At 41.3% G+C, this 14668-nt stretch overlaps 1 protein-coding gene across 1 annotated transcript; it reads right to left on the bottom strand.

Annotated features, from left to right (window-relative positions):
* Positions 1 to 511: 511 nt before the first annotated feature.
* eno1a (enolase 1a, (alpha)) lies at positions 512 to 9280 on the bottom strand. Its single transcript, XM_063463254.2, has 12 exons — positions 9155 to 9280; positions 6987 to 7081; positions 4443 to 4538; positions 3914 to 3972; positions 3475 to 3544; positions 3020 to 3153; positions 2651 to 2873; positions 2082 to 2279; positions 1468 to 1669; positions 1279 to 1387; positions 1120 to 1178; positions 512 to 1028 (listed from the first exon to the last, which is right to left on the bottom strand). The coding sequence occupies exons 2-12, from the start codon at positions 7069 to 7071 to the stop codon at positions 965 to 967; spliced, it is 1299 nt and encodes a 432-aa protein (XP_063319324.1). The 5' UTR covers positions 7072 to 7081; positions 9155 to 9280; the 3' UTR covers positions 512 to 964.
* Between the last annotated feature and the right edge of the window lie 5388 nt (positions 9281 to 14668).

The following is a 14668-nucleotide window of genomic DNA, read 5'->3' as shown; positions in this document are numbered from 1 at the left end:
AATACATCTCCTTGGTGACACCTAAACAATGGAAGCAGGTTCAGAAAGGGCTCACACAAAGTAAATTGGTGTGGCACGAACCCAGCTGGCAATCCCCTGCGGTACCATACCCCTGGTGAAAAGAGTCTCATTTATCTTGGCAAGGCTCAGTAGAGAAAGAGGCTGCTTCGAGCTTCTGGATTCTTTTACCCAGGGGCCAACAAATGGCGCCCCACAGTTCTGGGCTCATATTTCGGCTTCTTGGTGGCTTTCAGATTACGTCACATACTCCACATAGGTAGGAGCAGTTATGGAGCACAAGCCGTTTACTGTAGATACTCTGACTTTCTTTGAAGGAAAGTTATGAATTATTAATGAACTGTCACAGTGACCATCATTATGAGATGCAGTAAGCAAAAAGTGGCAACAATTTCACAACTGTTTCAGGGAGTTTTCTTGCCATTGTGCATTTAGTGTGTGTTAATAATTTCATAATAAAGCATTTAAGTGAAACAAAATTAAAACTTCAGAATAACTTTTCAAACTATATTATTTATTACACGTTTCTGCAGACTTGTACATCAACACAAGACCTCGTCAGATGCGACACATTGCACATACAATAGTCTTACCAATGCTTAGAGCAGAGCCTCACTAATGTTACAGTAGCTCATTTACTCAGTAGAGGACCAAATTCACTACAACTCACGAAAAGCTGAACAAAAATCTCTCACACAGTTACACGGACAAAAACACAAGGACCAACACTATTCAGGAACTAAAGCAGAGATTGAAGATGAGCTGAACTGTGACTTCACTAGGACGTGCTGTCCCCTCCCTACGCCACAGACCACAGACTTGGACACAGTGGTGTTTCTCTCCATCTTCTCTTTAACAGGGTAGGCAACCTAGCGTGGCGTATACTGTATGTGTGAGGATTATATATGAGCAATGAACACACAGAGGCCCAAGGAGGAACACCAGCTTAGATGGGGTGTCTGAAGTTCTGGCCAGCAAAACGGGCCTTGTCGCCAAGCTCCTCTTCAATCCTAAAAGACAGTGATCATGGTTGGTTAAAGTGGACTTCCATGTAACTGTAAAACAACAACGGTAATGTGCATGTTTTTAGAAGGGACTCACCTGAGGAGCTGGTTGTACTTGGCCAGACGCTCAGATCGGCAAGGTGCACCTGTCTTGATCTGGGAAGGAATAAAGACACATAAGAGCAAGTCTGTAACATGCAAGCAACTACCTGACTAAGTGTAAAGTCAGCTTTAAAACAACAAGATATAGTTTTACCTGTCCAGTGCAGAGACCAACCACAAGGTCAGCGATGAAAGTGTCCTCTGTCTCTCCAGAGCGGTGGCTGACCATCACACCCCAGCCATTGCTCTGGGCCATCTTGCAGCTAAAAGAGAAGACCCAATAAGCCAGTTAATACTTTTATGTAAATGAGTGGGATTGTGTTGCAGTGCTGTGGACACTCACGCCTGCAGAGACTCTGTGACGGAGCCGATCTGGTTGACTTTAAGCAGCAGGCAGTTGCAGGCTTTGTCAGACACAGCCTTGGAGATGCGTTTGGGGTTGGTAACGGTGAGATCGTCACCCACAACCTGGATGCTGGTACTGGCTGTGAATTTGGTCCATGCCTCCCAGTCATCCTGGTCAAAAGGGTCCTCAATGGACACCACTGTTAGGATAGGAATTCATGATTCAGTCAATAAAGGCTAATCTGGTGGGGTTTTTTGTTTTTGTTTTGTTTGTTTTTTTTTTTAAATACAGAAACCTAAAACCTTAAATTGGTTATTCTCTTTGTTGGCCACTTGGTGGCAGCAGAAACAAGTTTATAACTGATCCACTTTTGACGACAGTGTACAATGAATTTTACAGATGCATGGCATGTATGATTCTCTGCATAGACATGCAGATCATATCTATACATCATTCATGTGCAACAACTATGCATAGAGTTGCAACAGGGCATTATGATCTGATGGGAATTCAAATTTCATGGAGCAGTACTCACTGAATTAAACAAACAAACAAACAAACAAACAAACAAACAAACAACAACAACAAAAAAGTATCTATTTAAAACTCACCGGGGTAATCTTTGACGAAGCTCCTGTAGAGGTCAGCCAGCTTGTCGGAGGAGATGTAGCGGTTAGGGTCATCGGGAGACTTGAAGTCCAGATCATACTTGCCGCCCTTGTAGAACTCAGAAGCAGCTACATCCATGCCAATGACGATCTTATCAGAGTAGCCGGCCTTAGCGATGGCATGTTTCAGCAGCTCCAGAGCTGATAAAACAACATACAGTAAAAGGGTGACTGCATTTGTCAACAATTAAATCAAAGTTATCATTCTGAAAAATGAGTCATCACTGAAAGCTCTGCACCACTAGGACAGCTGCCATATCAGCACATTGACCTGACACTGGAGGCTCAGGCTAGCAGTACTGAGTTGAGACCTTAATTTAGAAACTGTATGTCAACTTTAGCAGTGACATAAGTGAAGATACTTTCCTGGAAGCTCTAAGAATTCAATGCTTTCAAGACACACCCTTTAGGACTATTCAAGGTGTACAGTAATAACTTCTGACTCTAAAAGTTTGCAAAGATAACCATTTACTCTGTGTGAAATGGCTGTTATAGCTGATTACTTCTCTAACCTTCTTTGTTCTCAAGGATGTTGGGGGCGAAGCCACCCTCATCTCCTACATTGGTGGCATCCTTTCCGTACTTCTCCTTGATGACATTCTTCAGGTTGTGGTAGACCTCAGCACCAATACGCATGGCCTCCTTGAAGCTGCTAGCACCAACGGGCAGGATCATGAACTCCTGCATGGCCAGCTTGTTGCCTGCATGGGAGCCACCATTGATGACATTGAAAGCCTGAAAGGAAGCAGAGAGGACCAGCTTTTAGCCTAATGCAATCATGGATGAATACAATGACCCTTTGAATTAGATATTAATGGTCTATGAGGCCTATTGATCAATAAAGTGTAAAAAGCCTTTGATAATTGTGCTATGACGCTCACAGGAACTGGGAGAATGACTTCAGGATTGCCAGCCAGGTCAGCAATGTGGCGGTAGAGAGGAACGCCCTTCTCTGCAGCACCAGCCTTGCACACAGCCAGGGAGACGCCCAGGATGGCATTAGCACCAAACTTAGCTGCAGGATAGTAAACACAAATAATTCACAATATAATATATACTGTCAAGACATAGCTTGGGATGTTCTCCATTGTCTGTGGAGAGCATTTTTGGATTTTTGAGGTTTAGACACCGTTTAATTAAAATCTCCAAACACGATATATGCAATTCCATACTGAAAACTTTCAGGAGGAGGTTACAAACAAATAACCATCACTGGAGCAGAAATACTGATTAAAACGGTCCTATGCACTGCCCAGTATTTACCAAAAATATCTTTAAATACTTTTATTTATACATGTGTCCTCACAAAATATTGTAAAGTACACTGGTATCTTACACTTGTTTTCAGTGCCATCCATGTCCAGCATCAGCTTGTCGATCTTCTCCTGCTCCAGAACGTTCACATCCTGGATTAAACACAACATGACAGGTTTAGTTGGACTGGGTGGGGAAAGAGGCTGAACTTAAACTGGTTTATTTCTAAATCAATAGTTCATTAGATCACACTACAAAGATGTTAGAGTAATCAAACCATGTCAGTTATTTTACTGTAGTTCTGCTAGTATAGACGGGTTCATAGATGCTTTGGGTATATCATGAGGTTAATGTAAAATTCAGTCACAACAAACTGTTCAGTGCATACAGTTATGCATTTTCCAGTTACTGCTACCAATAACACTTTTGTGTTTTCATTTACTGCTGCATTTCTAACTTCTTAACACAATTCATTTGACACTAGAACACAGTTATATTAGTCAAACAATAAATGGTCCTACCTTGCTAACCAGTGCAGGTGCAATAGTTTTATTGATATGGTCAACTGCTTTTGAGACACCTGCAAGGAACAAGCAGACCATGACTGACTCAGACAGAAGAAGACCATGCAGAGTAGGCGAGACAGATGACCACAGAGCATCCAATTGTATGAGACAGTGTGTGAGCAATTAGTGGTAAAATGTAATTTACCCAGTGATTATTTTGTTCTTTTATTTTTTTCCTTTATTCTTAGATCTGTGATCATCTGCTTGTGCCCGACAAGGTTAGTTTCCAAAGCCAAACTCATTTTTCATGCTGCTGTGCACGGCAATATGTAAAGAGTCACTCCGTTACTCCACACTTTATTTACCTGGTTACATAATGCAGGGGCCAAAAAATCATTTATATATTTAACTGCTCTTTTGACTCCTAACAGGAGGGAGAGAGATGTAGGAATCAGAAATGAAGTAGTAAAAGATGAGGAGAGAGCGAGCAGAATGTAAAGTGGAAATGGCACGAAAGATTGTAAAATCAATAGAGATGTCTTACCTTTGCCCATGTAGCGTGTTTTATCATTGTCACGGAGCTCCAGAGCCTCATAGATGCCTGTGGAGGCACCGCTGGGAACTGCAGCCCTGAAGAGACCTTGGAGACACAGAGGACATTTCACATTTGTTACTTCAGAGTGCTATTTCACGTCACAGATATTCAACAAAAGATTGCCTGGACTTTGACATATGTTGAAATCTGATTTCACCATCTAAGAGATTACCATTATACCATACTTCCTGACTTTGGGTTTGTGCTTTCTACATGCTGTCTTCACAAAGAGGAACATGTTTGTTAGGACAACAAGTGCAGAGGAGGGGCTACTTGGTACACAAGGGACAGCAGTGAGTATCAGCTAAAGGTGTCTCCTGCTCCAAAATGAAATAAACCATGTTGGGAGGAAGTTGTAACGGCTGTGCTGCAAAATCTGTGATGTAACAGGCGAAGCCAGATGGCCAACTGAGCATGTGAAGTGTATCTGTGGGATGATAGCAAGCCACACCCATATATAAGAGGATAGCCATTTCAGATTCACCCAAGTGATTGGAAATTGGAGCCGAGCAAAAAAATCTATTCAGCTTGCTCAGTGAAGCAGCAATGATGGTGTGAGTCTGAGGGGATTTAGGGCTTAGCACAAGAGGACACAGCCACTGTCAAGGCAGTGAGTTCAAGCTTAACGAATCATCTGCATCAAGACATCACCTGGATGCTTTTGGGGAATGCTGCCAAATATCCAGGTCACATTATTAACAGCTTTCTGGCTGAACACAATAAAAAGGGGAGCCGTAGAGAAAAGCAATGAATCAGCAAATCTTCAAGTACCTACAGTAAAAGTAAATTCCTTTTTTTTGTGCCAACAGCCCATCACGCAGATGGCATGATGGGCAACAAGCATAGTGGGTTATCTAATATGACTGTGAAGCTGGTTACATAATAGTGCAAAAACACATCTCAGTTACTATGACCGACATACTCTGGGTGCAGCACACTCGCTTTGGTCTGTGCAGTTAATGATGTCAAAACAAGTCTGGTGGACTTAAAAGGGCCCAAGAAGAATAAGGGTGCTATTTACAGTAAACTGGAGCACGTAGCAACCATCCAAAACTAATGAAGAGACGGAAGGGCAGCAGAAGAGGGCAGACAATCTATTCAAACCAGTGCATTCAAGGCAGCGTAGCCGGCTTCACACATTTCCGTGTCAATGACCATTCAGGTTGCTTCGTTAAAATTCTCAGGACATTTCACTGGGTTGAGCTGTTCCTTTATTTGAGCTCTTATAACAGAATAGCTTGCCAAAAACAACTTCAAACCCTTGCCAGGCCATTTAGTTAGTTAAAATTTTTTTTATCTCAACCTCCAGCATACGTGTGGAACAGTGCAGCGTTTGGATGCTTTATGGTCAACAGCTTCATTATCTTAACTGGTACACAATAAGGAGAGGGACGTGAACTGTAGATTTAATTTCCCTGACACCTTTACATAAAATGAAGATTCAACTCAACTCGCTGGTTTGCCAGAAGCACCTACTGTATGAGCTACATCTGCTCCCAAACAGGAACCATTACAGTAACAGAGCGCTGCAGAGGCAGTGTGACATTACAGGAGCTATTTTCACACATCCATCATCTGATCTGATCCAGTGAGGGCCACTCTGAAGACGGCAACAGTGTAGGTTACCAAGTTGCTCGTCTGACTGCCTAAATACACACGTTAGCAGACAATAATTTCATGTGCAGGTTATACACGATTTCAAATTACCTGTTAAACACATGCATTTGAAAGTGGGTTTATGAGTCCCCCTTTTACGTCACCAGACTTCCTGAAAGGATTACTCATAAAATGTGGTCTATCAAGAAGCTACAAAGCTAGACTGTGAGGCCCTCTCCACCATGGTTTAAAGCTGGAATAAGGATTTTGTATTGGGTGTTCATTGTTCTTTAACTCCTAACATGACATTTTTGCCCAAAGGTTCAACTGCTGTCTTATGTGCCAACAGAACATTGTGCCAGAAGGGTTGTGAAACATGCAGGTATGCTTTTGCAATCGTCAGATGTGGTAAAGTTTTTTTTTTTTTCCCGTATTTTGCGTTTTTCCTAAAGTTGACACATGAACAAAGAAGTAGAGATTTTTATATTCCTCTTGTGTTTTTACCAGTTCTTCTTGAGAAGAGCAGACTTTGTCAGTACAGATTTTGTACACCTTTATTCATAAGGCGGGGCCACCACAAGCCCCACTCAGTCTCCTTTCCTTACTTGGAACAGTTGTTAGGAAAAGGTTTTGCTTACTTTTTCCAGCATAGCCTATGAGTCAGTACTCATACTATAATATAGACATGACAAGTGCAGCTGTTTGCATGTGGTTCACAGCCAAAGGCTTCACAATGTCTTGCATTTAACTGTAGATGGACTTAGGTTGTGAGCCGTGCCACCACTGACTAGAAGATCAGGTTTTACAAGCTGCAAGGTATAAAAGACCTTTCTCTTCTTAAGCCTTTAATTCATATAAAAGGAGTCCAAGAAAGCATGTAGGTTATCCATACAGTACCTTTCTTAGTGTAAAGATCAACTTCCACAGTGGGGTTGCCACGGGAGTCAAAAATCTCACGAGCGTGGATCTTCAGGATAGACATGATTCTGGATCTGCAGAAGAAACAAATGTAAGGACTACTTCACGACCCAAGCAGACGGGCCCCTTAGAGTTTCTACTTACGAATTAAAGCGTTGAGTAGAGAGGTGGCAATAAACTTGGGATACACGGCGACACACTCACAATAACAAGTAAATAATCTGAAGATGGATTTCAGAGAAAACAGCAATAAATCTTCTCGATGGTTCTCTAATTAAGTATATTTGGCTGTGCAGACCACCTAAACTGATGTGTGCTGGCTGCGAGGGCAGAGGTAATAGCAGACAGGCGTGGCTACTGCAGTAGAGGAAAATCTGTATAGGTTCATTTAGTTTACTTATTACATCAGACTATAAAACAGCATTGCAAAATGTTTGCAAAAAACTAAATAAATCCCTGTACGTGACAATAAGGGAGTGACCTAGCAGAAAACCTATTTGACTTCTTTTTGTTTCTTTTGTTTTCACTGCAATGATATTACAGGCACGAGATGTGGTCTAATCTCATGGAGCCTTTCATTATCTCGTGAAATTTCAGGAGCGGAGGTCATAGAAGGTTTTAAGCGAGACTGTTTGCCCATGATGCCTGCAGCACTATTGATTTACATTGGTTTTATCCAACGTGCCCCAATTCCAATTATTGCCTTGCACATCTGCACATACTGAGTGCCTGAATGAACTCCCGAGTTCAGCCTGGAAAGCTGTGTCAGAGTGCAGAAACAATGGAAAATCCTCTGTCCCCAGAGATCTGTGTGGAAATTTACCAGAGGTGACAGTGATGAAGCACAATTGCATGCGCCTACAAAAAATCTTTAGGTAAATAAAAACATTTATATAACTTATGAGGACCTTTTGACTACCCAAATTAAAGATTTATGCCATTTTAAATAGGCATGTCGCTGGTAAGATTTCCTGTGTTTTACCAGCATGTTAGTTTTTTTTCTTCAAAGGTTAATATTTCTCAAGTTACACAATATGCTATCAACTGGATAACCCATCAATTATCATCCATCCTCATGCAGGCTAAATACCCTTTGGGTTCTTGACAGCTAGTCATATAGAAAGTATATTTGAGATGACTTCATACATTTTAGCCTTGTTGGAGCAAATAACTAATCATCATATTTGTAGCTACCAAAAATTCTACAATATAATAAGCAGTGGATGCCACGTGAATAGCTAATATTTGTTAATATTGCTGTTTTTTGGTGCACGGTCATTGCAAACTCCGGGAGCGAACAGGTAAGCTGAGAGTATAATGGCACCTGGAGACAAATGAATAATTAAGGATTGAAACTTGATGTGTGTTGCAAGCCTCCTACATATACACTAGTCTGAAACCTGTGCAACAAAGTGACAAGAAGTCATTACTGGTTATTCAAATTGGGAAAAAAAAACTTTTAAAGCTGCATCAGTAATCTTATAACCTACTGAGTGAGTGATTCATAAAAATACTACGAGGCTACAGAAATGACTCAAATTGACTTGAAGGGGAAAAATGAGACATTAAAGGTCGTGTAATCCTGCTACACACGGTAATTTTCCTTTACTCGGTGGACACACCTCCAGTCTGCTGCAAGCAACTGGTAGCTTACCCACAGTCTCAGCCAGCGTGGAGTGCTTTAAGTGGCGCACGTTTGAGGTTATGAGGCAAAAACACCCCTAAAAGTGATTCTTTAATAACAAACAGCAAACACAGGCTGCAGGAAGCAGGGCTTGCAACATGACGCCCTGTTCCCCCACACACTGCAGCTCTAAATGGACAGACATCTCGCCAGCTGACGGCAGTGGTTTAAAAATAGACAGTGGGCTACAAACTGCTCCAGCCTGTGAGCCACCGAGCCATCAATGGGGGGGGTTTCATGAGTGGGCATATAAATGAGAAATACGCGCCCGAAGTGTAAGCTAACACAAGGACAAGACTTCGAGGATGTCAAGGATGAAGAGCACTCTTTAGACTATGATATGAAAACTAAAAAACTTTATATTAATATACGCAGTCATTAGAATAGACCCTTTAAATCATAAACATCATTATAATGGCTTAAAAGTAGGAATAAAAAGGCAAAAAAGATTGAAATGAGTTACCTTTCCGGCCTAACTGTGTGCAAGGACGAAGCTGTCTCTCTCTGGTGCGGGCAGGCAGAGAAGGCGCTCGTGACGCTTCGGGTTGGACGATAAGCGAGCGGAATCAGGAAGAAACTGAGAAACGGCGCAACGCCATTGGCTGGAGCTCACTCACGAGTGCAGACGGTTGCGAGAGGCGACGCACGTTCACCACCGTCAGGAGGCAGACCTTGAAAATGAAGAGGAAGAGGATGCGGATTTGTTTTAAAACCTCAGCATCACCTTAATAAAGTCAGCATGTAGACAGTCAACGATAAAGTGTGCTTTTCTAATAGAGATGTCTGTTGGGAAATTTATTTTTTATTTGATTATTTTTTATTGGTTGCGAGGATGAAAGAGTCGGTTGCAATGCGGAAAGATGACGCAGAGATGAGTACGTGCAGAAAAGCAGGCAGGGATCTCCGGTGGGGTGTTTCGCTGCTGGACACGTCACTTGCGGTCACATTTCCTGGCAACGACTTTTCCCCCTTCCCACAAGGATTTCATAAATGAATGGCAAATTAGGGGTGCATGCATTTTACACAAGACCCAGCCCACAGTGAGCCATCGTGCGGGTTACAGAGACTGCAGCAGGCACCTCAGAATAGAAATGGTAATTCACCATCAGGGCTGAAAGTCTTCTTGCTTAACTATATAGACATTTTTGTGATTTTATTAGTCCTGGCACTGAGTTAGATGGTGTAAACTTGGATATCCACAGTATACATTTAAAAGATTGGCTGCACTGGTTATCAATATCAAGACTGCAGTAATGAATCACGGCATGAATGAGTGAGTACCGGGTTTCCCCCACACGTCTGTGCTGTGACTCCTCGTCATTTCACGACGTGAGTTCATGCAGCTGCGCAGTGGAGGGAATGCAGCATCCATGACAGATCAGAGCGAGAGTAGCGTGATGGTGAGAGCCTGCTGCAGTGACCTTGAGACGGTCAGTGTGGCACTCATTTAAGTGCAAGTGCGCCATCTGCTGCTCAGATACTGAACAGCAGATATTTTCAGTTGTGAATGACATTTATTAACGTTAGATGGGAGGAAATTGTATCCAAGAAGACTTCAAATTCTAAAATAAAAAAAGTCTTAAGCCAGCCTTTATTTAAAAAAAAACAACAAAACATTTTACTTCCAAGCAGCCAGTAATTTTTTAAAAGAAGTCTTGAGCAGTAGTTTTCCAGTCTTTCGGAAGGCATTTACATTTTTTTCTTTGGACATTGGCTGCTTTTTTTTTTGTACCTTATCATTTCAGATTAGTATTTTTTGTTTGTTTGCTAAGCCACTTAACACTAACCCATCATTCAAGCATAAAAAGGTGCCTAAACCATGTTGCTCACCTAACTTATCCAGTACTGTGTTTATATAACACACAACTTAGCTAGGAAACAATTTTAGATTGTATCTTTAGGCACCCTGTTACTAGCAGCCTGTCACAAGAACACACCATCCCTCCATGCATGGGAGCCGGAGCCCAAAACATAATGTGTTTCCATTTCTTCTGTCGAATCTATAAAAATGCGTTATCTTGGGAGAAGTGGCTAGAAGTGGCTAACACTTCTTCTAACAAAAAAGTGTTAGAAGAAAAAAACAAAAAAGTGTTAGCCAAAAAAACATAGCATATCTCAGCATGGCTTGCAGAGTACTGAATATGAACATCTGAGAGTCATGTCATCAAGAACTGACACAGGACCTCAGGGATTCATGACCCTTCAACTGATCCATCTACTGTTCACTGAAGCCTCATCAAAAATGGTCTCAGTGGAAGGGTGACTGTCAAGAAGCTGTTCTTATGGAAGTCAAGCAGGGCTGAGGTATGCCAAATTACACAAGAACTGGGCTAAAAAATCAGTAGCAACAGGCCTTATAGTGAGATGAATCAAATCTGTCCTCAATATATACCAAGAAAGTCAGGAGAGACGTACAGCAGTGAATGTCTGCAACCATCTGTAAAACAAGGTGGAGGCCTTGTCATGTAGTGTTGGGGATTTTGTCAAAATTGATAGAATTATGAACACAGAAAGTTATTGTGCATTTATGAGCCACTGTGCAATACCATCTGGAAAGCATTAGATTTGCAACAGCTTAATTTTTTTCAGCATGAGAATGATCCCAAGCATGCAGTAAAAGCATACCATTATAGAAATACACACAATGGAAGTCTATAATTTATGGATAGGCCTCCCCCAGAGCTGGACCTCAACATTATTGAAGCAGTGTGGGATCATCTAAAGGCAGCCAAAAACCAAAGAAGAGCTTTGGATGTGCTTCAAGAAGTCTGGAGAAATATAACTGAAGACTGCTTAAAGTCAAGTCAAGTAGAGTTTTATTGTCAACCCAACAATATACACTCAAGTATACAATGGGATGAAATATCGTCCTGGTGGATCAAAGGTGCAAACTGAAAAAATAAAAATAAAATTACATATATACAACTATAGAGAAATAAGATAAATTAAGAATAAGTACAACAGTATTGTGCCTGAATAGAAATAGAATAAGAAATAGAAAAGAATGAGAATAAATATATACAATAGTACACAGAATAAATACAATAAATGCAATAGTACAGAGACAGAGTGGAACAGTGCAATACAGAGTAGTCCAAGTATTGGAAGTGAGAGGAGAGTGTTATGTAGTCCAAGAAGTGTGTGGAGAAGAGAGTCCAGTGTGGAGGAGGGCAGCATGGTGTTCAGGAGCCGGACTGCTTGGGGGGAAAAAACTATTGCACAATCTCACCGCCCTGCTCCTGATGCTGGGGTGTCATCTCCTGGATGGAAGAGGAATAAACAGTTGGAGGGAGGGGTGATGCGGGTCAGCCATGATGCTAGTGGCTTTACGAATGCAGTGTGAGGTGTAAATATCCTGTAGACTGGGTAGAGAGCTGCCAATAATGTGCTCAGCGGTCCCCACAAACCTGTGGAGGGCTCTGTGTTCGACGCGTGGCAGTTTCCATACCAGACTGTGAAGCAGCTGGTTAGGATGCTCTCTATGGTGCCTCTGTAGAAGGTGTTAAGGATGGGTTTGGGGAGGCGCACCTTCTTCAGTCATCTCAGGAAGTGCAGTCGCTGGAAGAAATGACAAGAAACCTTGCCTAAGAGAGCTTCTATGTTGCATAATAAAGGTGGTCACACCAAATATTGACTTTCAAGCTCTTTAGAATTGTGTTTTTGCCTTACATATTGTATTTGTATGTATGCTTGTGCATGTCTTAATTAACTGCTGCACATATTTCCATTTTCCAATATGAAGAAATGATGGTGGGTCAAGACTTTTGCACAGCACTATAGGTGTTTCAGTGAAAGCACCGGTAACAGTTCAAAGGTCATTAGTTTTCCTCATTTATCAGAAAATGCCCAAACTGTTAAACAAGACTTCTGTATACATTGATCCCTAAGAGGATAATTATGGGCACGATAATTCTTGAAAGAGTTAAAAAATGATTCAGCCATGACTTTTTTTTAAGTCCAGAGGTGACTCATTAGTGTTTGGACAGCCAGGTTGTGATATATCTCCCTTGCTGACTGTTTCACTTCCTGTTTCCTTTTAGCTCTTCAATTCCTCAGAACTACTCAGCGGCTACTCACTCCATCAACTTTGTTTAAAATCAACAGTAAAACCCAGAAACTCAAATTTTCTTCTTTAATAATAAATGGTGTATAACCTATGCATTGGTAACAGGTGTATTATTAGCATTTAGTTAGAATTAAGTTCCTCAGAAAGGTTGATTTCTAATAGTTTTGCAACAATTACAGCTTTTTAAAAGTTTATATTTAGTCATTAGGCCACAGTTTCAGTCTTAAAAGGGGAAGATGTGGCATTTTAGTGTGTGAAATGTGAAATGAGAGTAATGTCTGTTTATTTACTTCCTGCCAAGAGTTAGATGACTTTGCCTTTTTATGGGAATGTGGCAGACTATTTCTCGATCGGGCGCAGCTTCTCTGCCTGTTGGTGGCATCTTGCATAGGCTTCCTGTCCTCTCTCCTGCCATCTACCTGTGAAATGGTGGGAGGAAGCTGCACTGCCACTCTCTAGAGCTGCACCTGGCAGTGAGGAAGCGTGATAAGAGAACTGATGATTTTGATCATGTTTCTGCATGCCAGTTTTAAATGTTTTCCCACAGCCTAAGCCCAAGCTCTCTACACTGTGAGGATAGTTCGCTGAAGAATAAGTAAGAAGCTCATGAAGCATGATAGGTCTTTTGCTATTGTACTGAACCAGCTCTCTTGTACATTTCTTTTCATGTTTCAACTTTTATTTTTTTTTAAAGAAAATTTGGCTCTATTTTGTTTCCTGTGAGCTGTTTTCATCCTCTGACTCCAAGAAATCCCTAGTAAAGAGGTGACCTCTGCAGTGACGTAGAATATCCACTGCTATGAAAAGAGTGAGATCTGTGTGCACGTCAGCAGTTTAATGTCTTCCAGACACACAATTAAAACAGTGTTTGTCAAACCACAGACTTGGCTAGAACAGTGGTGTCAAACATAAGGCCCGAGGGCCAGAATCTGCCTGGCAAAGAAGCCAATCCAGCCCACTGCAGAGCTTTGGAAAATAAGAAGGAGGTCACAAACTTTTTTTTAACTTGTAATTGCATTTGAATAGATTTTGAAGCTTCTCCTACTCATAAAGACCTTCCATTATGGCCATTCATACTACACCAAAGTAATTAATTAACAGATAAATAATTAAATGACAGAAAATTCCCTGTTTTGATTTTTGTTTTCTTACACTGGGTCTACACTAAAATAATCAGATATTTTCTGTGAATTAACTGACACTTTCTCTTTTTCTGTATATTTAAACATTAATTTTTTACAATTTGAATCAATCAATTTCCTTCGGGGCCAGCCTTTTGGATCAATAAAGTTTTATTGAATAGAATTAAATTGAATGCTGACACATTTCTTTCATTTACCACAGCATCATTTATTTATCATGTAGAAAAACTAAGAAGTGCCCTTCGTTTTCTTATATTCAAATACGTCAGGGATTAAATGTGTAGCTAAACTTCTTCACGCTGACAGAAAGGGGACTTTCACCAGTCACCAGTCACCGGTCTGGTCCGAGTTTGACATCCCAGGGTTAGAGGAAGGCATCTTCAGTTTTGCCACTGCTGAGCTGACCTAAATGAATTTGCTCAAGTGGAGCTGACTCAGACTGTGGTTGTACTGGGCAGCTTCCAGGTATGAGCGAGTGGATCTGTGTGAGCAGGGTTTTACTGGGGAAGAGCCTTCATGCTCAGTAGAGCCTTGCTGAAAATGTTAAATAAAGACTTGACGCCTTCGTTCTTCCTATACCATGTTATTTCCTTGTGCAAAGGCCTGGTTATTTCCATTTGCACACCTGCCCCATTAGCAAATATGTTTTCATATAACTATCTCATGCTCATTCCACTGTGTGGTTTCAAGTGGCTTAACTTCCCCTCTTATCTGAGTTTGCATTTCTGTTTTGTTGTTTTTTATCTGATAGGCCAGTGTCTAAAAGGAA

The sequence above is a fragment of the Pelmatolapia mariae genome, linkage group LG20 (genome assembly GCF_036321145.2).
Source record: "Pelmatolapia mariae isolate MD_Pm_ZW linkage group LG20, Pm_UMD_F_2, whole genome shotgun sequence".
NCBI classification, from domain to species: Eukaryota; Metazoa; Chordata; class Actinopteri; order Cichliformes; family Cichlidae; genus Pelmatolapia; species Pelmatolapia mariae.
This window is presented reverse-complemented; position numbering and strand designations above follow the sequence as displayed.